Source organism: Neoarius graeffei, chromosome 10, assembly GCF_027579695.1.
Source record: "Neoarius graeffei isolate fNeoGra1 chromosome 10, fNeoGra1.pri, whole genome shotgun sequence".
Classification (NCBI taxonomy): Eukaryota; Metazoa; Chordata; class Actinopteri; order Siluriformes; family Ariidae; genus Neoarius; species Neoarius graeffei.
This window is the reverse complement of record NC_083578.1, coordinates 13,947,312-13,975,006: the sequence shown is the minus strand read 5'-3', so window position 1 is coordinate 13,975,006 and position 27,695 is coordinate 13,947,312. Positions and strand designations below refer to the sequence as shown.

The window sequence follows — 27,695 nt, the reverse complement described above, 5'->3', positions numbered from 1 at the left end:
CGTGTTGAAATGGAAGATTGGTTGTTGACATGATTTCCAGTGATGCTTTGGTGCTGCTGTGGATCAGATGTGTTGAGTAGCCTGACTCTTTTTTTGTTGTTTTCTTGCGTGTGGTATCATTGTTGACGCGAGGTTGTTTTTTGAACATGCCAATGCGGACACGATTTCCCCTGATGAGTTATGACTTCAGACGCGATGCGTGTGTGGAGGTGTGGAGTCCGCGTGATATGTGCGTAAGATAGGCTTCTCATGTGTTTGGAGATCCGCACTCTGAGACAAGCGCAAGCACACACACCCCCAAGGGAAAAAAGGGGACCCCCCGAAAGTAGCGGCATAGTTCAAACACTGGGTTGGAGAAAGTAATGGCAAATAGTGAGTGCACAAACCATAGAAGGTAAACTGTACACAGCGCCAGGGCAGTGTGATGGTATGTCTACTTTTAGATTGTGTTAGCTTATCAATGAACACACTCGTCACTCGACGAGTTTCACGTCTTTACGACGGATACTTAAATGTGTGTTAGGTGTTATTGTTGCAGTCTAAGCAGTCATTGTAGCAGCTAGATGAGCGAGAACCGAAAGGGTCTGTGCCATAAACCGTTATTTCTTCATGTCCAAAATGGCGGTCGCGCTTACAAAGGTCACGTGAGTGAAAAGGGTCCATACATTACCGTTCAAAAGTTTGGGGTCACTTTGAAATGTCCTTATGTTTGAAAGAAAAGCACTGTTCTTTTCAATGAAGATCACTTTAAACTAATCAGAAATACACTCTATCAGAGGTGGGGACTTGAGACTTGGGGACTTGGACTTGAGTCGACTCGAGTCACTGTTTTCATGACTTGTGACTTGACTTGACAAAACATGAAAATACTTGAGACTTGACTCGGACTTGGAAGTTTAAGACTCGGGACTTGACTTGACTTGACACACAATGACTTGAGTGACTTGAGTGTTATTTCCATCGTGTTTTTATTGTGAAAATAAAATGTAATATGCACATACTTCAGTAATTTTGATTGCACTGCCGTTGCGTTGTCCATCAGGCACGCTCTCTGCGTGGGCTATATACCACGCCCCATGCCACGATGTGTTCACAGATTTCACATCATATCATCATGTCAGCCATCCTAAGAGTAATCACTTTCGGCTTCAAGGGCTACTGCCTAGAAGGTAAACGACGAACGGCGCAGTGCAAGATTTGCAACGTGACGATTTCTGACAGCCAGACCACGACCTCCAATTTCGTCCGGCATTTGAAGATCCATTCTGCCCAGTAAGTTTATTAATGTGTTGTTATTTGGTGATAGCAGCTAAACTCCTCGTTAGCCAATGTTAGCCACGAGAGTGAGCGGTAGGAGGGTTTTAGCCGTTGCAGCTGTAGCTAGGGATTCAGTTTATTATTGTGAAATTCTTATGTGAATGCTGGTAAGCAATGTAGTTACGTCAAGTTTAATGATATTGTATATCAGTAGTAGTAAGTTGATTGTGCACTTTGCAGTCGTGATGCTGAATAACATAAGCAGCTTCCTATCCTGTTGTTCTGTTTCAGGGTTAAGCTAATGTTCAGCTTGTGAACATGTACACGTTCATGAGCAGTACAAATTTGTGTAAGTGTGTTCGTGTACATTAGCCAGACTGTCTTGTTGGCTGATGACAATGTGAGAAACTTAGTTGGCTTTCAATCTTGCAATCAATTTTGCCATCAATAAATAACTGTGACATTATTACTGTTTTGTTTTATTCCATGATGTATTTTACAGAACATGAGTATTTAAAATGCAAATATTTAACAGGTTGGGCACATGTGCCAGGGATGTTTACTGACATTTACTTATGTATTGCCTTTTCAATGTATTAAATTCATATTCTGCTGCTAAAATTACGCCAATACGCCTAAGGTGACTTGACTTGGACTTGACTTATTATAGGACTTGACTTGACTTGACATGACATAGCCTGTGACTTGACTTGACTTGACTTGCCCAAGACAAAAAAGACTTGGGACTTACTTGGGACTTGAAGGTTAAGACTTGAGACTTACTTGAGACTTGCACATGTGTGACTTGGTCCCATCTCAGCACTCTATACATTGCTAATGTGGTAAATGACTATTCTAGCTGCAAATGTCTGGTTTTTGGTGCAATATCTCCATAGGTGTATAGAGGCCCATTTCCAGCAACTCTCACTCCAGTGTTCTAATGGTACAATGTGTTTGCTCATTGCCTCAGAAGGCTAATGGATGATTAGAAAACCCTTGTACAATCATGTTAGCACAGCTGAAAACAGTTGAGCTCTTTAGAGAAGCTATAAAACTGACCTTCCTTTGAGCAGATTGAGTTTCTGGAGCATCACATTTGTGGGGTCGATTAAATGCTCAAAATGGCCAGAAAAATGTCTCGACTATATTTTCTATTCATTTTACAACTTATGGTGGTAAATAAAAGTGTGACTTTTCATGGAAAGCACAAAATTGTCTGGGTGACCCCAAACTTTTGAACAGTAGTGTATGAGCTGATATCCTAGTAGTAGAGTAGCCAATCAGAGTGCGCGATTGTTCATATCCAGTGAATGTGGTTAGGAAACTATCTTTTATGTGTACTGTATATGCGAGGACAGAACGCCACAGCTTATAGCTGAAATATTGGACAGTGCTTTGTGACGTGCTACAAGATCATATACTCATTCGTTGGTATTAATGCATCAAACTAGCTAACATGATGGGTACAGTAATATTTTTTAACCTGGCCAATTAGGTTTCTCTACAACTAAAACCTGGGACTGGGGAGCACAGTGAAGCTTTTATTCGCCTGGAGTGCTCGCTGAAGAATTCATCATTTGTCCACCCCTGATAATGTAAGAGTTCTCTCATAAACATGTCATTTTGCATTCATCTTCACTTCAAGTATCTCTTTAGCTCATCAGTTAGCATTTGCTGATTGATCTGGGGCCATATTTACAACAAATATAATCATATCACGAACAGCAAGTCATTCATCTAGACTGTGAGCTGGTGATCTAGAGAAGTGGGCGAGATGAGTGATGAGTGGAGTTTAACTTTATGCAAATAAGAAGCAAATTGTTTGTCGTATCCTAGACTGTTTTTAAGTATTTACACTAACTAGTTTCCCTTTTACCTCTCACATAGCCTTCAAACCTGCTGAAAAGCTGTATTGTGTCCTAAAACATATATATCTTCTGCATCTTTTACATTATCTGGTACTTTTAAACGTATGGTCATAGCCGCTGAGACGGAAAGTTTTAAAAAGAAACCAACACCTCCATGCTATTGCTCAGAAATCGCTAAACATGTTAGCTGGAAAACTCTAAATATAGTCTATGGATATTGCTTGTAATCGTCCAGTAGTACATAAGTGTGCGTGTGTGAACAATGCCGCTCGCTTTGGGACGTCATCATGGCCTCAAGATATTTATTTTATTTATTTATTTTTTTTCAAATATGACCCCTGAACTCTTGAAGGCCAAATTATAAGTATCTGAATTCCTTAGAAAACTGGTCGTGTTCATCAGTCAATTTATTCACGCCCACTTGCGCCCTTCCCACAGCGCATTCTGGTCCTTCAGGTGTAAAAGTCGAGCAGGAAATACGGGTAGGTGTGACCTTTTTTTTTCTTGTGTCACTCAGGAATCTGTTCACGAATGCTCATCACCCACACGACTCTTGATGGAAATTTTGGGGTAGCAGAAGGGACTCGCCCAGGGTTTATAAACTCAGCCTGAGAAGTTAACATTATTAACTTCGTTTATCTTCAGGGAGGAGCTTGCATGAACTACACCACATGTAGGGTTAAAGTTCAAGGTCAAAGCGCCAGGCATGGAGGTTCTGGGATTCCCCCCCGCTTCTGTTTGCAAACTGCTGAGCTGCTACTGCATTTTAGGGTGTGATTATATATTATACAGTCTGAAATACTGTGACAGGATAGTATGTGTTTGAAAACTGAAATAGTTCCGCTGTTGATGTACTGTATTATATTGGTATACATGGTGTTTTAAAAAAACTTGAGCATGTTGCACAGATTTATTTGAAAAAATAAAGGAGAGAGTGGTGTTTCTACATCGTTCTGATACACGTGGGATAAAACACTTAATGGACGTGTTGTAGGAAAATATTTAACGACAGGATGCGGGGATGTGGCCCGATGTGAAGCAGAGTTACTGTTCCCATCCAGAAGTGGACTATTTAAATAATATTGGCTGGATTTTTTTTCGTTTTTGCTTTTTTTTTGTGGTATATCAGATATATTCCATTCAGCTAGCATGATATTGAACGAGTCTTCGACTCGTTCAATATCATGCTAGCTGAATGGAATATATCTGATATACCACAAAAAAAGCTATTATTATTATAATTATATACATGTTCCGTTTCCGGTTGAGAGTACGCTGTGCTCATTCTGGCTCCCGCTTAGACTGGTACCAAAATCCAGAATTGTGACACCCAAAGGCATTTTTGAGACAAAGTCGGCAAACAGTCTTATTTTGTCAATTTGGGTGTGCCGAATTCAAATCTGCAATATGCCGAGCTCTATCTGACCTCTGTTGACCTCTAGAGGTCATTGAACTTTGGGCCTGTAAACGTCTCAGCTGAACCCAGTTTCTCAGCTTTCTATTGCCGCTTTTCCACTACAAACGCGGCTGAGTTGGGCTGAGCCGTGCCGTGCTGAGTCGAGCTGAGCGGGGCTGTTGGAGTTGCATTTCGACTACAACCGCGCTGAACCGTGCTGGCTGAAAGTGGGTGGACACATTGGGTGGAGTTAGCGAAAGTGGGTGGACGTCAGGTGATGTCGTTAAGCAGCGCAAACAGTGACATCAGTGAGCTTTTAAGCGGTAGTCTCACGACCCGGATAGTAAACAATAAACATGGAGGACATGGAGTCGTTAGTGTTGCTGGTCTTGGTGCTGTGGCTTGTTGTCACCGACAACGCCAACAGATACTGGCAAGAGCGTATAGATGAGGCGAGGCGCATAAGGCTTCAGAAATTCTCGTAATTCGTAATTCTTCTCCTTCCGGGTTTGCGGTGTTTACAGATCCCAGCGCGCTCGCGGGGCGTGTGTGGGCATGTGAGGACACTCCTCCTCACCAATCAGTGCACAGGGGAGTGTCTGCTCACGCCCCCAGCCTCACTCGGCTCGCTTTGGCTCGCTTCAGCCCCACTCCAAAACGGTGCGAGTTTTAGGGGCTAAGCAGGGCTGAAGCGAGCTGAGTCATGCTGGTTTTTGGTAGTCGAAACGCGAGCCGTGTCGGGCTGAAGTGAGCTGAAAAAGGGTAGTGGAAAAGGGCCATAAGGAATGAAATGTACTAAAATGATTAATGAAGTTAGCAAATGGCCTTGTTTGTTAAATGTTTGGGTGCTGAATTCATTTTTCATTTGTAAAACGACCTCCGATAACCTCAAGGTCATTAAACTTGGCCTATAGGCCTATGCATTTAACGGCATTTTTAAACTGACTTTACTCCCCCAAAAAGAATATGAACAGACAAAAAACAAATAGAAAGGAACAAATACAACATTAAATGCCAGTCCATGTACATGTGACTTACTTTTCACAATGAGAATGCCTCGGCGATCACCTTACATAACATTGCATTACATTTAGCGGTTATTGTTTATACAAAGCTACTGAAAAAAGGACCGATTCAGCAGCATACAAAATGTGGGGGCATACAGGGTATACAGGTTAATCAGGGTTAGTATATATGAGAGTTTTTTCTTTGTTTGTTTTTTGTAAAGGCTTTACCCCGTTTAAAACAAAACAAACAACAAAGAAAAAAACTCTCATATATACTAACCCTGATTAACCTGTATACCCTGTATGCCCCCACATTTTGTATGCTGCTGAATCTGTCCTTTTTTCAGTAGCTTTGTATAAGCAATAACCGCTAAATGTAACGCAATGTTATGGAAGGTGATCGCATAGGCATTCTCATTGTGAAAAGTAAGTCACATGTACATGGACTGGCATTTAATGTTGTATTTGTTCCTTTCTATTTGTTTTTTGTCTGTTCATATTCTTTTTGGGGGAGTAAAGTCAGTTTAAAAATGCCGTTAAATGCATAGGCCTATAGGCCAAGTTTAATGACCTTGAGGTTATCGGAGGTCGTTTTACAAATGAAAAATGAATTCAGCACCCAAACATTTAACAAACAAGGCCATTTGCTAACTTCATTAATCATTTTAGTACATTTCATTCCTTAGAAAGCTGAGAAACTGGGTTCAGCTGAGACGTTTACAGGCCCAAAGTTCAATGACCTCTAGAGGTCAACAGAGGTCAGATAGAGCTCCGCATATTGCAGATTTGAATTCGGCACACCCAAATTGACAAAATAAGACTGTTTGCCGACTTTGTCTCAAAAATGCCTTTAACTCCTTAAATAAGCACTTTTTTGAATTTTGGTACCAGTCTAGCTTCTCACCAGAGCTTTTTATTTTATTTTCCCTTTTCTTTTTCTTTTTTGTGTTTGTGTAGTTTGATGTTTGTTTCTGTTTGAGTGTTTTGTCCATTGGTTGTGGTGTAGCTCTGGACCCAGTTTTGGGCGTCGGTTCCCTCCAGGCCTTGGTGTGCCGTGGGTGATGCCTGTGCTCCTCGCTTATGAACTGCAGTGAGCTCGTTGCTCTTTTAACATCGTGGTTGTCCAGCGCTCTGTGCAGCAGCGCTTTAGTGCTTGGCGTGATGTTCCGAGCGATGCTGATCGGTGGCATCGCAGCAGCTGTGCAGGTGGTTTGGGACATACCGGCACCAGCACTCTGTGTGGCGGTGCTTCTGTGCTTGCTTGGTGGATCTATGACGCGGTGTTCCGAGCGATGTTGCTCAGTGGCGTCACAGCAGCTGTGCAGGCGGTATGGGACTTATTTTCGTGCGCCTTTTGATGGGACTGTGGTAGCTCCGCCATTGGAGTGGCATCCTGACCTTCTTTTTGTGGACTTTTTTTTTTTCCCTCCCCCTATAATTGTAAAAAGCAAAGGGGAGTCCCATATACGATTCGTACATTGGGGGAGTGCCTGTTAGAGAGCGCACTTGTCCTGGGCCATCGGCATAGTGAGGTAGGGTGGCCAGTTCCTTTCCTCGCCGCCTTTAACTTCCCCAGTGTTTCCACCAGGTCCCCATTCACTGCTGGGTGGACAGGGAGCGAGCCCCAGATCCCCGTCGAGCCGAGGCTCGATCCAGGGACCGTTCGCTTAGCGGTCAAGTGCTCTAACCACTTGGCCACCTGCGCTCCTATAATTGTAAAGCGACCTTGGGTATGAGAAAGGCGCTATATAAATTTAACTGATTATTATTCCTTTCAGGTGTTCATCGCGTCTTTCTCTTTCAAAATTCTCTCAAAATCTTCCGTATTTAATGAAGCAAACCTGGCGGCCATGTTCGTTTACAAATTGTCCCAGTCACTCGGTAGCGCCCAAGTTTTAGTTCTCCGATGTGTGACGTCATGTTGTCTTGACAACCGTGCAATATCGTAAACCATATTCAACGCTCATTCTCCATTGGGTAGAGTGACGTAATACACGTAGGATAAGCGATACGCTAACGATATTGCATGCTATCAAACCAAATGAATGAAACCCACTCGAAGGGAATAGAACACATGTTTTTATTCCATCGAAAAAGTGTCCTGTATGGATAATAATTTCCTATAACTGGACAACCCATACTCTTTATTGCTCTTATACCACAGTTCCTTCCCAACTATTACAGTTTTTACTTTATTAATGAAATGCATCACTTTTGTAACCATTTATAGCAACGTTTTATGTTATGGAACGTCAATGAGACAAATTAGTTTCTGTTTTTACTTATAGCAGCAATAAAGAGTTGTTTGCTCACCAGTAACTGTTTTTTTTTTTTTTTTTAAATCTCGCTTGAAAATGCGGCTTGTCTTGTCTCATCTCATTATCTCTAGCCGCTTTATCCTTCTACAGGGTCGCAGGCAAGCTGGAGCCTATCCCAGCTGACTATGGGCGAAAGGCGGGGTACACCCTGGACAAGTCGCCAGGTCATCACAGGGCTGACACATAGACACAGACAACCATTCACACTCACATTCACACCTACGCTCAATTTAGAGTCACCAGTTAACCTAACCTGCATGTCTTTGGACTGTGGGGGAAACCGGAGCACCCGGAGGAAACCCACACGGACACGGGGAGAACATGCAAACTCCACACAGAAAGGCCCTCGCCAGCCCCGGGGCTCGAACCCAGGACCTTCTTGCTGTGAGGCGACAGCGCTAACCACTACACCACCGTGCCGCCCGGCTTGTCTTGTTTATTAAAAAAAACAAAACTGAAGACTTTCCTGTGGTGGAAAACCTACTGTTACAAAGCACTGACACGGGAGACTCCTTTCTTACGTTTATAAATTATAAATTTTTCATTTACTATAAACGATTATAAATTTTTCTTTGTTAAATAGACTCATTTTGTTTTACAGTCCCTGTGAATGTACTGTTGCTGTTATCGAAAATAAGTCAAACCTTCAGATTTGAGAATTCAACAATTTTGTGGTATAAGTGCTGAAAAACGACTGAAAATGCAATTTAAGCAGTGCAATTATATTCTTGTTTTCCTAACCAAATAATGTCCTGCTCTTTGAAAATGAGATGCACCAGGTCCCGTGTTGTGAAAGCGTGCTATTGTGAGAAAAATTTCAAACATTTAAGTCCTACTTACTTCGTGTTACTGTTAATGATTGTCAGCCTCCGAGCATTTTTTTTTTTTTAAACAACAGAGTAGCTCGTCTTCTCTCACTGTCTTTCATGTATTCCGAGCCACATCAGTGATGTTCTGACCCGTACTGCTTTGCAACCTTACAGCTACTGTGCGATCCTTCAGCAGCAGCACGTTGTTAGAACCCTCTCGGCTCTGCCCTTTCGCTGTTGCAGTGCGGGATTTCTAAAGTACACGAGTGCAAAAAGGGCGCGGGTTGTTCTGTGAAAGGGGCAAGCAAGAATAACGCAGCCAGACCAAGTGGGAGCGCGGAAAAGCGCACATCGCTCTCCAAATACTGTTGACTACGTGTTGCCATGGCAACGGCACCCCAGATTCCACAGGCTGCGCAACCCATCGGCTCTTCTAAATAAAGCTTCCTCACACTTTCGAGTATAATTGTTGCAAATGAATAGTCGCAGATCTCTAACATGAGACTCGCCACTCGTCGGCTCTTTCGGGGGGCCACGCACCGTGGCTCGCTGCCTTAAGGCCACTTTACACTACCTCTGACTTCTCAAGCATAATGAAGTCATTGACAGCTCCAGCATGTAAGCATGTTTATGTGCTCTCCAGCTGCTGAGTCCTGTTTTAGAGCGCTGTCTCTCCTTTGTCTTGGCTTGTCCAGGATTTGGAATTGAAACAATTGACTTTTGTTATGGTGCGTCTTCGTATTCAGCTTCCCTTTGTTTGAAAACCTCTGTGCTGCTGCAGCATATTCAGTCATTTCATAAGACTTGTAAGAGAGTGCAGGTGGGATTTTATTCAGAACAGCGATTCGATTCATGATTACAGACTTTTTTTTTTTTTAACAGTCATTTCATGGAAAACTTCACCCTGAAAGACATCAGATGTATTTATATTGGATCACTTGTGACACGTTTAGTGATTTTGGTGCTAATTTGCTGTTGTTTTTTCCCTGTATTTCTTTTCGTTTTTCCTGTGAGAGCTGAGTAGTTGTCTAAAACGCTGGCACTGTCACAGCGGGACATTGTTATCATTAAAGAAGTCGCCGTGGCATTTAAAGGGACTGATTCATCTTTCCCAGAATCCACTTCGTTGTTTTTGCTTTGAAAGAACACGGACGCGGGCGGCACGGTGGTGTAGTGGTTAGCGCTGTCGCCTCACAGCAAGAAGGTCCGGGTTCGAGCCCCGTGGCCGGCGAGGGCCTTTCTGTGTGGAGTTTGCATGTTCTCCCCGTGTCCGCGTGGGTTTCCTCCGGGTGCTCCGGTTTCCCCCACAGTCCAAAGACATGCAGGTTAGGAGCAATTCCAGCGTTATGGACGTGACACTTGAACTCAAAATGGCAACAAATGACCCAGTGCATGTTTTATTGTCTCCCAGTATTTAAACAGGTGTTGCATATTTTAAGGCTGTACCATACTGGAGAAGTGATAGAACAAGAACAATTCCCATAGTACATCTAGGGCATGCCAGAAAATGCCAATAAAAGATGCGTTATGGATGTGACAGAAAAAGTATCACTTTTCTTGGGTGACTGTACATTTTTATCAAACTCTGTGAAATCGTAAACCTAATGTCGAAATGGAGATATCCATTTGATAGAGGGGTCCAAGGTGAATATTAAAAAATCTTTGTTTAAAATATTTTGTATTTCATGCAGAGTTTCAGAAGGAAAAGTCAGCGTTATGGATGTGACGAAATTCCGTTATGGATGTGACGCGTCTGAAATAGACATGGCATATGTTTAGAAAATCAGCAATTTAACCACCATAACCCTTTGAAAAACTCTCTAAATATCAGCTAAAACTATCAAAGTTCTTAAATAATATTTAGGATGGCTATTGTTTTGCTGTTTTGTGGATTTTAGCATACATTTCTGTGGCTTGTGGCAATAATATAGAATTGTACATGATCAAAGTTGATTTTAGCTTGGGTTTTACATTATAAGAAAGAAAGACTGACAGTGACAGATTAGGTTGGTTACAAATTGGTTCAACTTATTCACATCTGTAAAATACAGGCCCAGGTGAGATCTCTGGGAGTGGTTTTGATGTATTACATGTTGCTTTATTTTTGCATGGTGAGGTTGACATTTACATGGAATTGCCCTTAGGTTAACTGGTGGCTCTAAATTGAGCGTAGGTGTGAATGTGAGTGTGAATGGTTGTCTGTGTCTATGTGTCAGCCCTGTGATGACCTGGCGACTTGTCCAGGGTGTACCCCGCCTTTCGCCCGTAGTCAGCTGGGATAGGCTCCAGCTTGCCTGCGACCCTGTAGAACAGGATAAAGCGGCTAGAAATAATGAGATGAGATGAGATTATCTTTCTTTCGTGGCCGGCTAAAGCCAGTTCTGGTCTATTACAATGGAATAACCGTACGAAAACCGAATGATTTTCGGATGTCGAAAGATTCTCAGATGTAACTAGTTTTGCGAATTCTCTTCAATTTCATGTTACAATTTGTGACCTATGGCTTAGGATGCCGGCACATCCTAGGTTACCTCGCCCGGGACGGAGTCCACCAGAGGGCGAGGTATTGTTTTCAGTCAGGTTTCTTTGTTTTTTTGTTAACGATATTACGGGAAAACGGCTGGATCGATCTTCATGAAACTTTCACGACAGATGGGCGTTGGTCTCAAATAGAACCTCCAACATTTTGAGGGTCATCCGGTCAAGGTCACCAAAAAGGTCAAAATCGTTCTTGTTGTGTCTACTGCCTCATACAGAGGCGCTAGCCACTATGTCATCATACTGTAAGAATGTAACAGTCACGCACTGCCCATGCGCATACACGTGTTGCGATTAAAATGGCCGGTGAGTGTATACAATTCGGTTCACCATTTGAAGTAAACAGACTAAAGAAATCACTTTCAGACATGTTTATGCTTATTACAGAGGGAACGTGCATTCCACTGAGCTCTAGCGCCGGGCCATTTCCAGGAAATAAGAGTTTGGGTCATGGTGACAGCGTGTGTATGTCAGCCTCGGTTCAGAGGTTTCAGTTTCGAAAACAGTAAGAGGTAAGAGTAGAATAATATGAAGTACAGACACTTGGTATATTTTACTTCTGTGATTTTTAAATTGTTCCTTTTTGGATTACACTTCATTTTTGTGGCTACTGCCTCATAGAGTAAATATATATACGCTATATTTACTGTATGGACATGGGATCAGAAAACTATTTTATTTATAAGCAGTAGCCTAACCCATAGGGTACCTTTTTTTTTTTTTTTTTTGCGCGATATCTTCCTTCATCGGGCGGCACGGTGGTGTAGTGGTTAGCGCTGTCGCCTCACAGCAAGAAGGTCCGGGTTCGAGCCCCGTGGCCGGCGAGGGCCTTTCTGTGCGGAGTTTGCATGTTCTCCCCGTGTCCGCGTGGGTTTCCTCCGGGTGCTCCGGTTTCCCACACAGTCCAAAGACATGCAGGTTAGGTTAACTGGTGACTCTAAATTGACCGTAGGTGTGAATGTGAGTGTGAATGGTTGTCTGTGTCTATGTGTCGGCCCTGTGATGACCTGGCGACTTGTCCAGGGTGTACCCCGCCTTTCGCCCGTAGTCAGCTGGGATAGGCTCCAGCTTGCCTGCGACCCTGTAGAACAGGATAAAGCGGCTAGAGATAATGAGATGAGATCTTCCTTCATATGTTCCGATAAGTGCTACTGGGCGAGGTTTGTTTTGCCTGGCAACACTTGTTGTAGATTGTTTTTCAAACAGTCAATGCGAACTTGGCGCACAGGCTTCTGGGAAGGGTGAATCGGCCCCTTTTAATAGGAGAGAAATAATTAAAGCGTAAGTGATAACATTTCAGGCTTCGCTGTTAGCTGCTAAGCACAAAATCTTCTTTTCTCACTGTTTTCCAGCCAAGTTCACCATCATATTAACGAGGACATAGAAATAGTGGAGTCGTTGATTCAAATGATTGAAACGTTGGATTCAAATTCCAAAAATGTCGCTCTAGGACACATTTGCGCCGTGATGTACTCGGCTCGGCTAGTTAGTGATCTATGAGATGACGCGTGATAGCGTTGATAGTGGCATTAGCATGAAAGTCGTTTGACCAGTAATTTGTAACACAAAACCATGTGTTTGAGAGTTTGGTTTAACAAATGGCTTATTTGTGTGGAGTTCATGGCTTTATTTTTCATCGATATGTACAATGAGTCAAAGACTCGTAACAAATACATTCGAGCTAATAAAAGATCTCATCTCATTATCTGTAGCCGCTTTATCCTGTTCTACAGGGTCGCAGGCAAGCTGGAGCCTATCCCAGCTGACTACGGGCGAAAGGCGGGGTACACCCTGGACAAGTCGCCAGGTCATCACAGGGCTGACACATAGACACAGACAACCATTCACACTCACATTCACACCTACGGTCAATTTAGAGTCACCAGTTAACCTAACCTGCATGTCTTTGGACTGTGGGGGAAACCGGAGCACCCGGAGGAAACCCACGCGGACACGGGGAGAACATGCAAACTCCACACAGAAAGGCCCTCGCCGGCCACGGGGCTCGAACCTGGACCTTCTTGCTGTGAGGCGACAGCGCTAACCACTACACCACCGTGCCGTCCCAGGAGGTCTTATATAAGACGTAATATTCCATTTTAAAAAATTTAAATAGCGTTAAGTTGAAAATATAACTAAATGCAATTTAAGTGTATTGATCACAAATATGACATTTGCACAATGTTATAAAAGACTAAAGGAAAGTGATTTTACTAAGACGTCAGAGACGTTGGTGGTGCATGTTGGTGCTTCAGCCTGTAGGAGGCAGTGCTCAATGCTGAGTTTAGGACAGGATGGAGATGTCCCACTCTCGTCCTGATCAATGTACTTAACTGACTGTACTCTTTTTAGAAATACTTTAAGGGTGTTTAACAGAGGCTATTCCCCACACTCTGTCTAGATTTCAAGCTTCTCTTCATCTGGGTTTTGTGCACAACGATCTAAGCACATTTTAAAGGTCTGATCCTCCTACATGGAGCAGGCACGGCTGCAGCGCTGAGAAATCACATTTATTAAGCAAACATCTACCGGGCTATTTACAGTGAAGCACTTGTGTGCAGGAGCCGCTAAGAATATGGGTTCAACCATGACAAATATAGGAGTGCCCTTTGGGGAAGCGGCTGTTTAAAAAAAAAAAAAAAGGGAAAAAAAAGGTTCAACTCTTAGCAAGCTCTACATGAATTCCTGTTTCTAGGCAACGGGAAGTTAATATACAATTAATCATATGGGAATTTGCCATTCTGAAATCCAATCACTGGATTTAATTCGCCTGGGAACTGGCTTTGTGTCTGGATATTAAATATTACAGAAACGGGTGACAGGTTTAAGCTTGGATTGGTCATGAATAGTGAAAATGTCAGTTTATGTGAACCATGTAAAGCCACAGTTTTTAGCCTTTCAGGTGACGAGTCGGAGAGAACGAGTCTTAATGGAGCCTTTCAACCCCATGAAGCCTTCTGAGAGTTATATCCTGTGCAGAATATGCTCGCTTTCTCTGTCTGATTGACCCCCCCCCCCTTCTGATTGTCTTTGCTTCTTTCTTTCTTTCTTTCTTTCTTTCTTTCTTTCTTTCTTTCTTTCTTTCTTTCTCTGATTATCAGTCTCTCTCTAGCTTTCTTTCTCTGATTCAGTCTCTCTCTCTCTCTCTCTCTCTCTCTCTCTCTCTCTCTCTGTCTATAGCTTTCTGATCTTATTTCTTTCTCTGATTATCAGTCTCTCTCTGTCTATAGCTTTCTTGCTTTCTTTCTTTCTTTCTTTTTTCTCTGATTATCAGTCTTTGTCTATAGATTCTTTCTCTGATTGTCAGTCTTTCTCTGTCTGTCTATAGATTCTTTCTTTCTCTGATTATCAGTCTCTCTCTAGCTTTCTTTCTCTGATTCAGTCTCTCTCTCTCTCTCTCTCTCTCTCTCTGTCTATAGCTTTCTGATCTTATTTCTTTCTCTGATTGTCAGTCTCTCTCTCTGTCTATAGCTTGCTTTCTTTCTTTCTCTGATTATCAGTCTTTGTCTATAGATTCTTTCTTTCTTTCTCTGTCAGTCTTTCTCTGTCTCTACAGATTCTTTCTTTCTTTCTTTCTTTCTTTCTTTCTTTCTTTCTTTCTTTCTCTGATTATCAGTCTGTCTCTCTGTCTATAGCTTTCTGATCTTATTTCTTTCTCTGATTATCAGTCTCTCTCTGTCTATAGCTTTCTGATCTTATTTCTTTCTCTGATTATCAGTCTGTCTCTCTCTGTCTATAGCTTTCTGATCTTCTTTCTTTCTTTGTTTCTTTCTCTGATTAGCAGTCTTCTTTCTTTCTTTCTTTCTTTCTTTCTTTCTTTCTTTCTTTCTTTCTTTCTTTCTTTCTTTCTCTGATTATCAGTCTGTCTCTCTCTGTCTATAGCTTTCTGATCTTATTTCTTTCTCTGATTATCAGTCTCTGTCTATAGCTTTCTTTCTTTCTTTCTTTCTTTCTTTCTTTCTTTCTTTCTCTGATTATCAGTCTGTCTCTCTCTGTCTATAGCTTTCTGATCTTTCTTTCTTTCTCTGATTATCAGTCTGTCTCTCTGTCTATAGCTTTCTGATCTTTCTTTCTCTATCACTCTCTCTGTCTGTCTATAGTTTTCTGATCTTATTTCTTTCTCTGATTATCAGTCTCTCTCTGTCTAGCTTTCTGATCTTTCTTTCTTTCTTTCTTTCTTTCTTTCTTTCTTTCTTTCTTACTCTGATTAGCAGTCTTCTTTCTTTCTTTCTTTCTTTCTTTCTTTCTTTCTTTCTTTCTTTCTTTCTTTCTTTCTTTCTTTCTCTGATTATCAGTCTTTCTCTCTCTCTCCCCCGTTAATCTCTTTTTCTCTCTGAAGGTCTCGGTCTCTTTTTGTCTCTTTCTTTATCGGTCTGTCTCTCTTTTTCTCTGACTCATTTTTCTCTATCTATGACTATCAGTCTCTCTAACAGTATTCAGTCTCTCTCTCTTTCTCTCTCTCTAACGAGATGGAGAGAATGAGTCTTAAAGATGAACAAAACCCCAAAATAAACTCCTTTATACAGACAGATAATATCCACACAAGACATGTTTGAGTATTCACTTGTTCATATTTGTACCTGTAAACTGCATGCACATTTTATTTTAAAAGAAAAACCATGTCCCTGGGTGCTGGCATCTCACTCTCTCTGAGGTTCCAATATCGCGCCCTGAGGACAGATTATGTGAAAGAATCGGAGACTGTGACGTCACTTACACGCTACATGACTTACCCAGGCTGAGATCTAGTGGATACATCGCCTCTAAATTGTTGTAAACAACCCTGAAGATGCCTGAGTGTCAAGCCTTTGGGTGTAAAAACAAGACCAATCATTGCAGTAATGAACACACACACACACACACACACACACACACACACACACACACACACACACACAACCTTTGGGAGCCTTTTGCTGCCTATAAACTCCATCACCAGCTACTCTGTGGGTTGTTTTTATTTTATTTTATTTTTTTCAAAAAATTAAAATTTCCTTGTATTTTTATGTGACATGGTTTTGTTTGTTTTTATTCACTGAGAAAAGCGATCTTTTTGGATGGCAAGAATTGTTGTGACGATGACCATTGTTTACTAGTGTCTGTGTCAGTACTGCATATGCGTTATCTAGCCGAGTGAGATTTAAACTTCATAAAAGTGAAGTCTGTTGATTCACGGATTTTGTTGCCAGTAAAAATCACATGGGTACAGAAAATTTCTGATTAGGTGTTTTTAGAATGAGACGCCTTGATGTGTCACATGTACATTACAGCTCAGTATAGTTCTTTCTCTGTATTCAACCTGTCTGAAGCAGTGAAAAAAACACACGCGCACACAGAGACAGGGAGAGAGAGAGAGCAGTGGTGCTCAGAGATTTATTTTTTTTAAATGAGAAGCCTTTATTTTGATGGTTCTGTGTTACGAAGGTAAATGGTGTACTCGTGTGCCGGTAACGTCACAAGTGAATGTCCGGTTTCAGCACAAGTGACCGTGCCCAGGTAAATCTATTTTTAACAATATTATAACTTTTAAAATGGATTAATTGTTGTTATAAATTTTTATTTTTAATTTACATGTGCAGTGGAGCACATCAGGGCAGTTGCTGTGATCGGCAAATGAACTTTACTTTGGGGTTTCGTTTGACTTTAATGGAGCCCTTTGACCTCATGAGGCCTTCTGAACATTATACCCTGTGTAGAATATGCTTTCTTTCTCTGTCTGATTGTCCCTCTCACTCTCTTTCAGTTCCTCTCTGTCTCTCTTTTTCAGGCTCTCTCTATCAGTCTGTCTCTCTCTTACTCTCTCTGACTGTCTATGTCTTTCTGTTCATCTCATCTCATCTCATTATCTGTAGCCGCTTTATCCTGTTCTACAGGGTCGCAGGCAAGCTGGAGCCTATCCCAGCTGACTACGGGCGAAAGGCGGGGTACACCCTGGACAAGTCGCCAGGCTGACACATAGACACAGACAACCATTCACACTCACATTCACACCTACGCTCAATTTAGAGTCACCAGTTAACCTAACCTGCATGTCTTTGGACTGTGGGGGAAACCGGAGCACCCGGAGGAAACCCACGCAGACACGGGGAGAACATGCAAACTCCACACAGAAAGGCCCTCGCCGGCCCCGGGGCTCGAACCCGGACCTTCTTGCTGTGAGGCGACAGCGCTAACCACTACACCACCGTGCCGCCCCTTTCTGTTCATATTTATTTATTTATTTATTTATTTATTTCTCCATCAGTCTCTCTCTCTCTCTTTCACAGGCTCTCTCTATCAGTCTGTCTCTCTCTGACTGTCTGTTTGTCTTTCTGTTCATCTTTATTTATTTCTCCATCAGTCTCGCTCTCTCTCTCTTTCAGGCTCTCTCTATCAGTCTGTCTCTCTCTGACTGTTTGTCTTTCTGTTCATCTTTATTTATTTATTTATTTATTTATTTATTTCTCTCTCTATCAGTCTGTCTCTCTCTGACTGTCTTTCTGTTCATATTTATTTATTTATTTATTTATTTCTCTATCAGTCTGTCTCTCTCTGACTGTTTGTCTTTCTGTTCATCTTTATTTATTTATTTATTTATTTCTCTATCAGTCTGTCTCTCTCTGACTATCTCTGTCTTTCTGTTCATCTTTATTTATTTATTTATTTCTCTATCAGTCTGTCTCTCTCTCTCTGACTGTCTGTCTTTCTGTTCATCTTTATTTATTTATTTATTTCTCTATCAGTCTGTCTCTCTCTCTCTGACTGTTTGTCTTTCTGTTCATCTTTATTTATTTATTTATTTATTTCTCTATCAGTCTGTCTCTCTCTGACTATCTCTGTCTTTCTGTTCATCTTTATTTATTTATTTATTTCTCTATCAGTCTGTCTCTCTCTCTCTGACTGTCTGTCTTTCTGTTCATCTTTATTTATTTATTTATTTATTTCTCCATCAGTCAGTCTCTCTCTCTTTTTCAGGCTCTCTCTATCAGTCTGTCTCTCTCTGACTGTCTCTGTCTTTCTGTTCATCTTTATTTATTTATTTCTCCATCAGTCAGTCTCTCTCTTTTTCAGGCTCTCTCAGTCTGTCTCTCTCTGTCTTTCTGTTCATCTTTATTTATTTCTCCATCAGTCTCTCTGTCTCTTTCAGGCTCTCTGTCTGTCTCTCTCTGACTGTCTGTTTATGTCTTTCTGTTCATCTTTATTTATTTATTTTTCCATCACACTCTCTCTCTCTCTCTGTCTCTCTTTTTCAGGCTCTCTCTATCAGTCTGTCTCTCTCTGACTCTGTCTTTCTGTTCATCTTTATTTATTTATTTCTCCATCAGTCTGTCTCTCTCTCTCCCTCCCTGTTAAAGTGACACAGGTCAATGTATTAAAAAGATGAATAGTACCCTGTGGAGCTAGAATAACCCCTAGGTACTTGAATCACACGCTGTACTGCTTGGCCGCTGCCTCATGCCTGTGAAGGAGAATGAACTGGAAGAAAACAGCGTGCTAATGTTTACACTTGGGTACGGAAAAAGCCGAGGTTTATCCATATTATAATGAGCGAGGTCGCGACAAACACGGCGGAACCGGCGGCCTCCGACACAGAAGCGGGCGCTCGAGAGCCTTCAAGCTCACAGGCGTGTTTAGATTTAGAATATTTCACTTCTAACTTGTATAAAAGTTGATGCAATAAGTAAAGATACCAAGTAGCATTATTTTGTAAGCTGTCATTGCCTGTCACTCAGCTGTCCAGCAGCATCTTGACAAAGCCGGCATCAGATGCCGCATTTGTTTTTGCCTTTTCGGACTTCCATCTGGAAAGCTGGCCGACTTGTCTGCCGTTTTTTCCCCTCTCTTTTCTGGCGTGTTTTGCCTCTGACAATGTCAGATACTTCCTTAAAATTGTCTCTCTCTTTTTTGGGTCTTGATTTAGGAGTCTTTGTTCGATCTGAGCGATCCGCCATGTTCACTGTGGCTCCACGGTCGCGACCTCTGACCCCCACATGACCTCACGCGACTCTTCCGAGCTGACTGCCAAGCGAGCGGTTTGTAAACCGTCTAACACATGGTTAGGACACCGGAAATAAAATGCATTGAAACAAGATGACGCGTACCAGATATGGGGATGTACGGAAGCCGAGAGAGGCCCTGCATATAATCCTTTTTTTTTATTCACCTTGTTATCCCGAGATAACGACATAATTCATTCAGGATCTCGAGAAAACAACACAACTAATTCGAGATCTCGAAAAAACAAAGCCGTTATTTCGAGATCTCGAGAAAACAAAGCAATTATTTCATGATCTCGAGTAAACAGCTGAGAAATGGTTCATTCAGGTACGCCAAGAGACTTGTGATATGCTGACTTTGGGGCTATTTCTCATTCTGTATAGACGCAACTTTGGTCATTAGAATGTCTGGAATAATCGATCACCTAATAAGGCAATATTTTGATCAGGGGTTGACACAGGGAGAGACTGCATTAAGTCTTTTAATAAGGGATAATTTCAAAATTAGTCCGCGGCACCTCCGCAGAAGACTGGCCCGGCTTCGTCTCTACCGACGGAGATACAGTGATCCAGCTGAGATCATGAAATAATTTTGTTTTCTCAAGATCACGGAAAAATTTTGTTTTTTCTCGAGATCTCAGAATAACGGTTTTGTTTTCTCGAGATCTCGAATTAGTTGTGTTGTTTTCTCGAGATCCTGAATTAATTATGTTGTTATCTCGGAATAACGGTTTTGTTTTCTCGAGATCTCGAATTAGTTGTGTTGTTTTCTCGAGATCCTGAATTAATTATGTTGTTATCTCGGAATAACAGTTTTGTTTTCTCGAGATCTCGAATTAGTTGTGTTGTTTTCTCGAGATCCTGAATTAATTATGTTGTTATCTCGGAATAACGGTTTTGTTTTCTCGAGATCTCGAATTAGTTGTGTTGTTTTCTCGAGATCCTGAATTAATTATGTTATTATCTCGGAATAACGGTTTTGTTTTCTCGAGATCTCGATATAGTTGTGTTGTTTTCTCGAGATCCTGAATTAATTATGTTGTTATCTCGGAATAACGGTTTTGTTTTCTCGAGATCTCGATATAGTTGTGTTGTTTTCTTGAGATCCTGAATTAATTATGTTGTTATCTCGGAATAACGGTTTTGTTTTCTCGAGATCTCGAATTAGTTGTGTTGTTTTCTCGAGATCCTGAATTAATTATCTCGTTATCTCAGAATAACGGTTTTGTTTTCTCGAGATCTCGAATTAGTTGTGGTGTTTTCTCGAGATCCTGAAATAATTATGTCGTTATCTCGGGATAACAAGGTGAATAAAAAAAGATTATATGAAGGGCCTCTCTCGGCTTCCGTAGGGATTGGGTATCAGCTCAAACAATTCAGAAAGGGGAGTGGGTTAAATGATTCCTGAACCAGCACATCGGCCTGTGTCACTTTAATCTCTCTTTCTCTCTGACTGTCTCTGTTTGTCTCTTGCTTTCTCAAACTACTGTACCAGTCTCTCTTCATCTTCTCTGACTCTTTTTTTTTTCCCCTCTATTTCTGACTCTCTCTGTCTCTCTGTCAATTTTTCTCACTCTCTGTCCGTCTCTCTCACCCTCAAACTAATAATCTCTCACTCTCTGTTTGTGCAGGGAAGCTCACTCCGAGATGGAGACATTAAAGGCACTTTGCTATCTGGTGAGTGAAGTTTGATGCTTTTTGACACTTTTGGCTCTGTGTGACTTTTCACCTCATTAATGGAACTGAAATAAATGTATGTACTGTAAATCAGAGCATCGGGTACGAGTCCAGCTTCAGCAGCATGCTATTAAAGTCGCACATAAGACCCTGCAGCATCTCTCCCTCTCTCTCTCTCTCTTTCCTTTGTAGAGTACACTCGTCCTACACCTCCTCAGCATACTGGCTTTCACCGTTACCAGTTCCTTTTGTATGAGCAGCCCACAGGCCAGGTGCTGTCTCTCAGCCAACAGGAACAGAGCTCACTGGGTAAGTAAGAAAAAAAGGTCACAAATAAACGCACACATACACATAAAGCTCACTATTTTATTATCTACCGAAGGTCCGCAGCGTGACGCCCTCCTACAGCACACTTACACGGCCACATATTTTAAATTAACCTGAAAATATCATACTCTAGCCTTTCAACATAATATATAATTAGATGTAGAGCATACAATGACAAGCACCACAGAGCCAGACGTAGCCATTTCCTCCAAGTACTTATTATAGATAATTGCACTCTAATTTATCATTTATACCTGATTGATCACATTTGAAATAAACAGAGTACAAAGTCGACCAGGCCTCAGTGCGTTATACGTGTGCATGTACAAACACACTAAATATTTAATGGACTCGCAGTAGACAGTAAGACAATGTGATCGTCACTGTGTATAAAAAAAAAAAAGCATTCGAGTTATTCAGTAATATTAATTGTATTTCTTGTCGTTGTTTTAATTATTGATGCCGATTCAGTTTGTAAATGTCAGCCTGTGTTAAAGATCAGTAATTCTAATAACATAAAACAAACAGTAATCTAATATATCATACACTGAGAAGCTCCGGGTGAAATTATGGATTCTCTGAGGAGAAAAAGAAAATAGTTCTATGCCAGTTACTGAAGAGAATCTGTAATTCCCGGTGCCTCTCAGTGCATGGTATATTTTTGGTTTAAAAAATTCCAAACTAAAGTGTGAAGATTGAATCTCGGCATAAACTCACTGGAGGCAGCCATGTTTGTTGTTTACGTCGGCGTGACCTTCAACCTGTGCATGTGCAATGTACCGTACCATGTTATCGCCTGCCTTGCTAGGCATGATCATGATATGTAGATCAACACACACAGAAATGCTCACGGAGTCGCAGTTGTAACTCAAGTCGGCCGTATAGCTTGAAATTGTGACGTCAGTTCATGGTATATCCAGGATATCCCATGACTCACTCACACTAAACCCTTTTTTTTTTTTTACGTCATGAGATAAGTGGCGGCACGGTGGTGTAGTGGTTAGCGCTGTCGCCTCACAGCAAGAAGGTCCGGGTTCGAGCCCCGTGGCCGGGGAGGGCCTTTCTGTGTGGAGTTTGCATGTTCTCCCCGTGTCCGTGTGGGTTTCCTCCGGGTGCTCCGGTTTCCCCCACAGTCCAAAGACATGCAGGTTAGGTTAACTGGTGACTCTAAATTGACCGTAGGTGTGAATGTGAGTGTGAATGGTTGTCTGTGTCTATGTGTCAGCCCTGTGATGACCTGGCGACTTGTCCAGGGTGTACCCCGCCTTTCTCCCATAGTCAGCTGGGATAGGCTCCAGCTTGCCTGCAACCCTGCAGAACAGGATAAAGCGGCTACAGATAATGAGATGAGATGAGATGAGTTGCTTCATCAATGATGGAGCTATTTTATGTCACGTGAGCCATCGTTGGTCAATCCCTGCACGGAAGTTTTTTAATGAGGGGATATAATAGGGGTGTTCACACGGCAACTTTTACTCCGGTGTAGCACCGGGGCTGCCCCGGTAGAGCGTTCACACGGTACAAAGTTATACCGGTGTCGCCCCTGAAAGCTGCTTAAACCGGTGCAAATCTAACCCTGCTCGGGAGGTGGTTTAAGAAATTTACTCCGGAGTAAATGCTAGTTTGCGGGGCAGCACCGATATAAAATGGGACGTCTGAACGCTACAGGGGTCGACTCGCTACGCGTGAGGAGAGTTGATTACATACGGGCATTGCATAATTTGCATCCTGGAATTTTGCGCTTCCAAAATGGCGAATATCAACAACAACAGAACTGCGTGTATTCCAGTGTTGCCAGATTGGGCGGTTTTAAGTGCATTTTGGCGGATTTGAACATATTTTGGGCTGGAACATGTCAGCAGTATCTGGCAACACTGGTGTCTTCATCCATGTTGTTTTCCCGGCGCTTGGTGATGCCATGACAACCGGGAAAAGGAAGTACATTTTCACGCATGCGCATATTTCATTTCCGCATTATTACTATCGTATAGCACGGTCGCAAAAACTGCCGTGTGAACGCAAGTGGGGCTGCACCGGTGCTAACACGCTTCTCTCTAGTAAGCAGGTTTGTGACGTGTGAACGCGCCACAAAATTTACACCGGTGTAAGATATATCGCAACAAAATACATCGGTGCAGCATCGATGCAAATATGTGCCGTGTGAACACCCCTAATATCAGATATTCTGTCCACATTCACTGGATATGAGCAATCGCGCGCTCTGATATCCTAGTAATAGCCAATCAGTTCATATCCCGTGAGTAGAGAAAAACAAAATGGCAGAGCGTGTTGCTGAACCAACCGAGGACGAAATAAAAACTCTACTCGAAAGCAAAACCCCAAAGATACAAAAAAAAGAGAAACAAAATATGGAAGGAAAGTATTTGATGGTAAGAATGTTTTTGTTTTTTTTCCAAGAATTATTATAGCATTTTTCCCAAATTGCTCCTGTAATTTCACCGGTTTGTTTATATTCTAAGTGGAAATTATTTTTTTTATTTATCGAATTTGAAAAAAATAAAAATGCTCCCTTTCTCAAAATCCAGTGAATGTGGATAGAATAAAACAGTTGTTCCACTCAATCTCGTCGTATATGGCTTATAGCCAATTTGGTGCTCGTGTACGACTCGATTTCGTGGAATAACTTAATAGTATCATTATACTGTATATGCTCTTTTTTTAATTTCACAGCACACAGAAAGCATGAACAGTTGTTGATTTGACATATCTACTTTGACACGGAAATGTTTTCATTTTTGTATTGCCGTCTTGGTTCCATGATCACGGTGTGTACGGTAAGGAGCCATTTTAGAAAACGCAGCAGGACGAACAGTCAGTCTGTCTAAAGCCTGGCGCACACGGGCGATTTTCCGTCGCTTGGTCGCGCAACCTTTTGAGGCAAGCGAAATTGTGTGGATATTTGCGACGCCGATTTTTTTTTGTTGTTGCTTGCATCAAACATGTCTGATATTCTGTGACAAAAAAATCACCAGTCGCTGACTTGTTGCAGAGATATCGCCGCATGTGCGTGTCTTTGTAATAAGGAAGCAATCACAATCCCCGCCCGCGAAGTAGTCATGTGATTTCCACGTGACTTGCATCCCCCTCTCCAAATCGCCCACTGGTCGCAGATAACGCACACACGTGAGGGGAAACTTGCGTCCAAAAATCGCAGTACGCTTGCGACGGAAAATCTCCCGTGTGCGCCGGGCTTAAAGATGTCTAGCTAGCTAGTGTACTTTTCTCACATTGATCAAGTTACATGCCATCGGGAAAGAATGTAAAACTAATCAGTTCTGTTTAGAAGACTAATGAACAATGACTTTATTAACAATTAATTATTTCCTCATGGATGTGAGCGTGAACGGAGAGTCATGCCCCTTTTCCACCAAAGCAGTTCCAGGGCTGGTTCGGGGCCAGTGCTTAGTTTGGAACCGGGTTTTCTGTTTCCACTGACAAAGAACTGGCTCTGGGGCCAGAAAAACCGGTTCCAGGCTAGCACCAACTCTCTGCTGGGCCAGAGGAAAGAACCGCTTACGTCAGCGGGGGGGGCGGAGTTGTTAAGACCAACAACAATAACAAGACCGCGAAAGATCGCCATTTTTAAGCGCCGAGAAGCAGCAGCTGTACAAACGCAAAGTCATCCATTATTATTATTGTTGTTGTTGCTGCTGCTGCTTCTTCCGCGTTGTTTTTGCTTCGATATTCGCGCCAAGGTTTATGCAAACGTAGCGACGTAACTGACATATACAGCAACATAACTGACGTATACAGCGACGTAATGACGTGGCTTCCTTTAGCACCGCGAGCTATGGAAAAGCAAACTGGTTCTCAGCTGGCTCGCAAGTTGAACGAGTTGTGAACCAGCACCAGCACTGGAACTGATTTGGTGGAAAAGGGGTATCAGTGCTGTTAACAGACGCTCGTGTTTTAATACCACGAGTCACTTGTACCTCAGATGAGGAGATCGAGCTGTGGATGTGAACTGGATGATGCTGAAAATTTATCTCCTATTAAATTCTTTAGAGTTTGTCAGTAATGTTGTTTTTCCAAAGCTAGATTAGATTATTAATGTCAAAGAAGGTGAGGTACAAATCTTCCTTTTCATGATTGGGGCATTTTCAAATGCAAGAACTTTAAACTTTAAAATGAAAGAAATATTTCACTTCAGGAACGTCTGTGGTTTTCTGTATACATTTCTAGAGTAACTTTAAACAGGTGAAGGGATTTCCCAGGTCGCGACACCTTTGCTCATCCTTTTGATCTCGTTCCTGATTTCTAGTTTTAGTAAATGCTATCAGTTACAGTAAATGGACGTACAGTGCTGTGCAAAAGTCTTTCAAAGAAATCCTGTAATGCAAAGATGCCTTCAAAAATAGTTAGATTAGATTAGATTAGATTAGATTAGATTAGATTAGATTAGATTAGATTAGATTAGATTAGATTAGATTAGATTAGATAAAACTTTACTGATCCCTTTGGGAGGGTTCCTTCAGGGAAATTAAGATTCCAGCAGCATCATTACAGATAGAGAAAAGAAATAGAGAAAAACTTCTAGATAAATTAAAATAAATTAAGTATTAACATGGGCGGCACGGTGGTGTAGTGGTTAGCGCTGTCGCCTCACAGCAAGAAGGTCCTGGGTTCGAGCCCTGGGGCCGGCGAGGGCCTTTCTGTGCGGAGTTTGCATGTTCTCCCCGTGTCCGCGTGGGTTTCCTCCGGGTGCTCCGGTTTCCCCCACAGTCCAAAGACATGCAGGTTAGGTTAACTGGTGACTCTAAATTGAGCGTAGGTGTGAATGTGAGTGTGAATGGTTGTCTGTGTCTATGTGTCAGCCCTGTGATGACCTGGCGACTTGTCCAGGGTGTACCCCGCCTTTCGCCCGTAGTCAGCTGGGATAGGCTCCAGCTTGCCTGCGACCCTGTAGAAGGATAAAGCGGCTAGAGATAATGAGAGATGAGATGAAGTATTAACATGTACAAATGTAAAAAGAATAAGATATGGGGAAGAGAGGAAGGGGGAGAGAGAGGAGGGGAGGAAAAAAGGGAAAGGGGGGGCAGCAGGACAGATATTGCACATTATATTGCACATTGTCCGGTATTGCTTATTGTTAGGCTAGGCTACTGCTCCTTCCCGTCCTCTGTCCTCCTGTTACCCCTCCTCCCCCCCAGAGAGGAGTTGTACAGTCTGATGGCGTGAGGGACAAAGGAGTTTTTAAGTCTGTTCGTCCTGCACTTGTGAAGGAGCATTCTGTCACTGAACAGGCTCCTCTGGTTGCTGATGACGGTGTGCAGAGGGTGACTGGCATCGTCCATGATGTTCAGTAGTTTGTCCATAACGTTTCTACACTTTTAAAAAAGTATTATTAAGAACAGTAGACAGCAATAAACTAAACAGTCAGTGTTTTGGTGTGACTGCCATTTATGCCCAGAGCATGAAGGCGTGTCTTCAAGTATCAGTAAAGGTTAAAGGATGGCACATGGTATTGCACCTAAAGACATTAACAAGAACATTGTTGTCTTAAGAAAGTGTCAGAGTAAATTCGACTGCTTATTTGAAATGTTCTATATTAGCAAAAGAAGATCAACTCTCAACTTGCAATCGGGCTCCTTACAGGCCAAACTTTTTGTTTAGCATTATGCTAATCAATTTTTATTTTATATGTTTTGGCACTGACTTAGCTTACGAACACTTGCTTGATAATGGTGTTTGAGCAGCACCGAAACGTCGCGCTTTTTTCCTTAATTTTTAGTACACCTTGACTGCCATTTGCTTTTTTTTTTAAGTAGTCTCAGGTGCAGGCGGCACGGTGGTGTAGTGGTTAGCGCTGTCGCCTCACAGCAAGAAGGTCCGGGTTCGAGCCCCGTGGCCGGCGAGGGCCTTTCTGTGTGGAGTTTGCATGTTCTCCCCGTGTCCGCGTGGGTTTCCTCCGGGTGCTCCGGTTTCCCCCACAGTCCAATGACATGCAGGTTAGGTTAACTGGTGACTCTAAATTGAGCGTAGGTGTGAATGTGAGTGTGAATGGTTGTCTGTGTCTATGTGTCAGCCCTGTGATGACCTGGTGACTTGTCCAGGGTGTACCCCGCCTTTCGCCCGTAGTCAGCTGGGATAGGCTCCAGCTTGCCTGCGACCCTGTAGAACAGGATAAAGTGGCTAGAGATAATGAGATGAGATGAGTCTCAGGTGCAGTTTGTGCAGTTTTATTAGGAAATTGGCTTTACTGAGCCTCAGTTCTTCTGGAGACTTATGCCGCTTTTCCACTACAAACGCGGCTGAGCCGTGCCGTGCCGAGTCGAGCTGAGTCGGGCTGAGCGGGGCTGTTGGAGTTGCATTTCGACTACAACCGCGCTGAACCGTGCTGGCTGGAAGTGGGTGGACACATTGGGTGGAGTTAGCGAAAGTGGGTGGACGTCACGTGATGTCGTTAAGCAGCGCAAACAGTGACATCAGTGACACTGGCGGAACAAGTCAGAGCCGGGCCGGGGGCGGGGCAAATGACCGGGCCCTTTATTAAAGCTTATC

At 42.4% G+C, this 27,695-nt stretch overlaps 1 protein-coding gene across 3 annotated transcripts in view; it reads left to right on the top strand.

Annotated features, from left to right (window-relative positions):
* The window catches only part of LOC132892864 (phosphatidylethanolamine-binding protein 4), a 277,165-nt gene that overhangs the window by 206,113 nt on the left and 43,357 nt on the right, over window positions 1–27,695 (top strand). For all 3 annotated transcript variants that reach the window (XR_009655486.1, XR_009655485.1, XM_060931329.1), the window contains exons 5-6: window positions 20,801–20,846; window positions 21,039–21,155. Coding sequence is in view for 1 of the 3 variants with exons in the window: in XM_060931329.1 (XP_060787312.1) it covers window positions 20,801–20,846; window positions 21,039–21,155 (163 nt within the window). In the remaining 2 variants the exon portion in view is untranslated. The remainder of the gene's footprint in view (window positions 1–20,800; window positions 20,847–21,038; window positions 21,156–27,695) is intronic.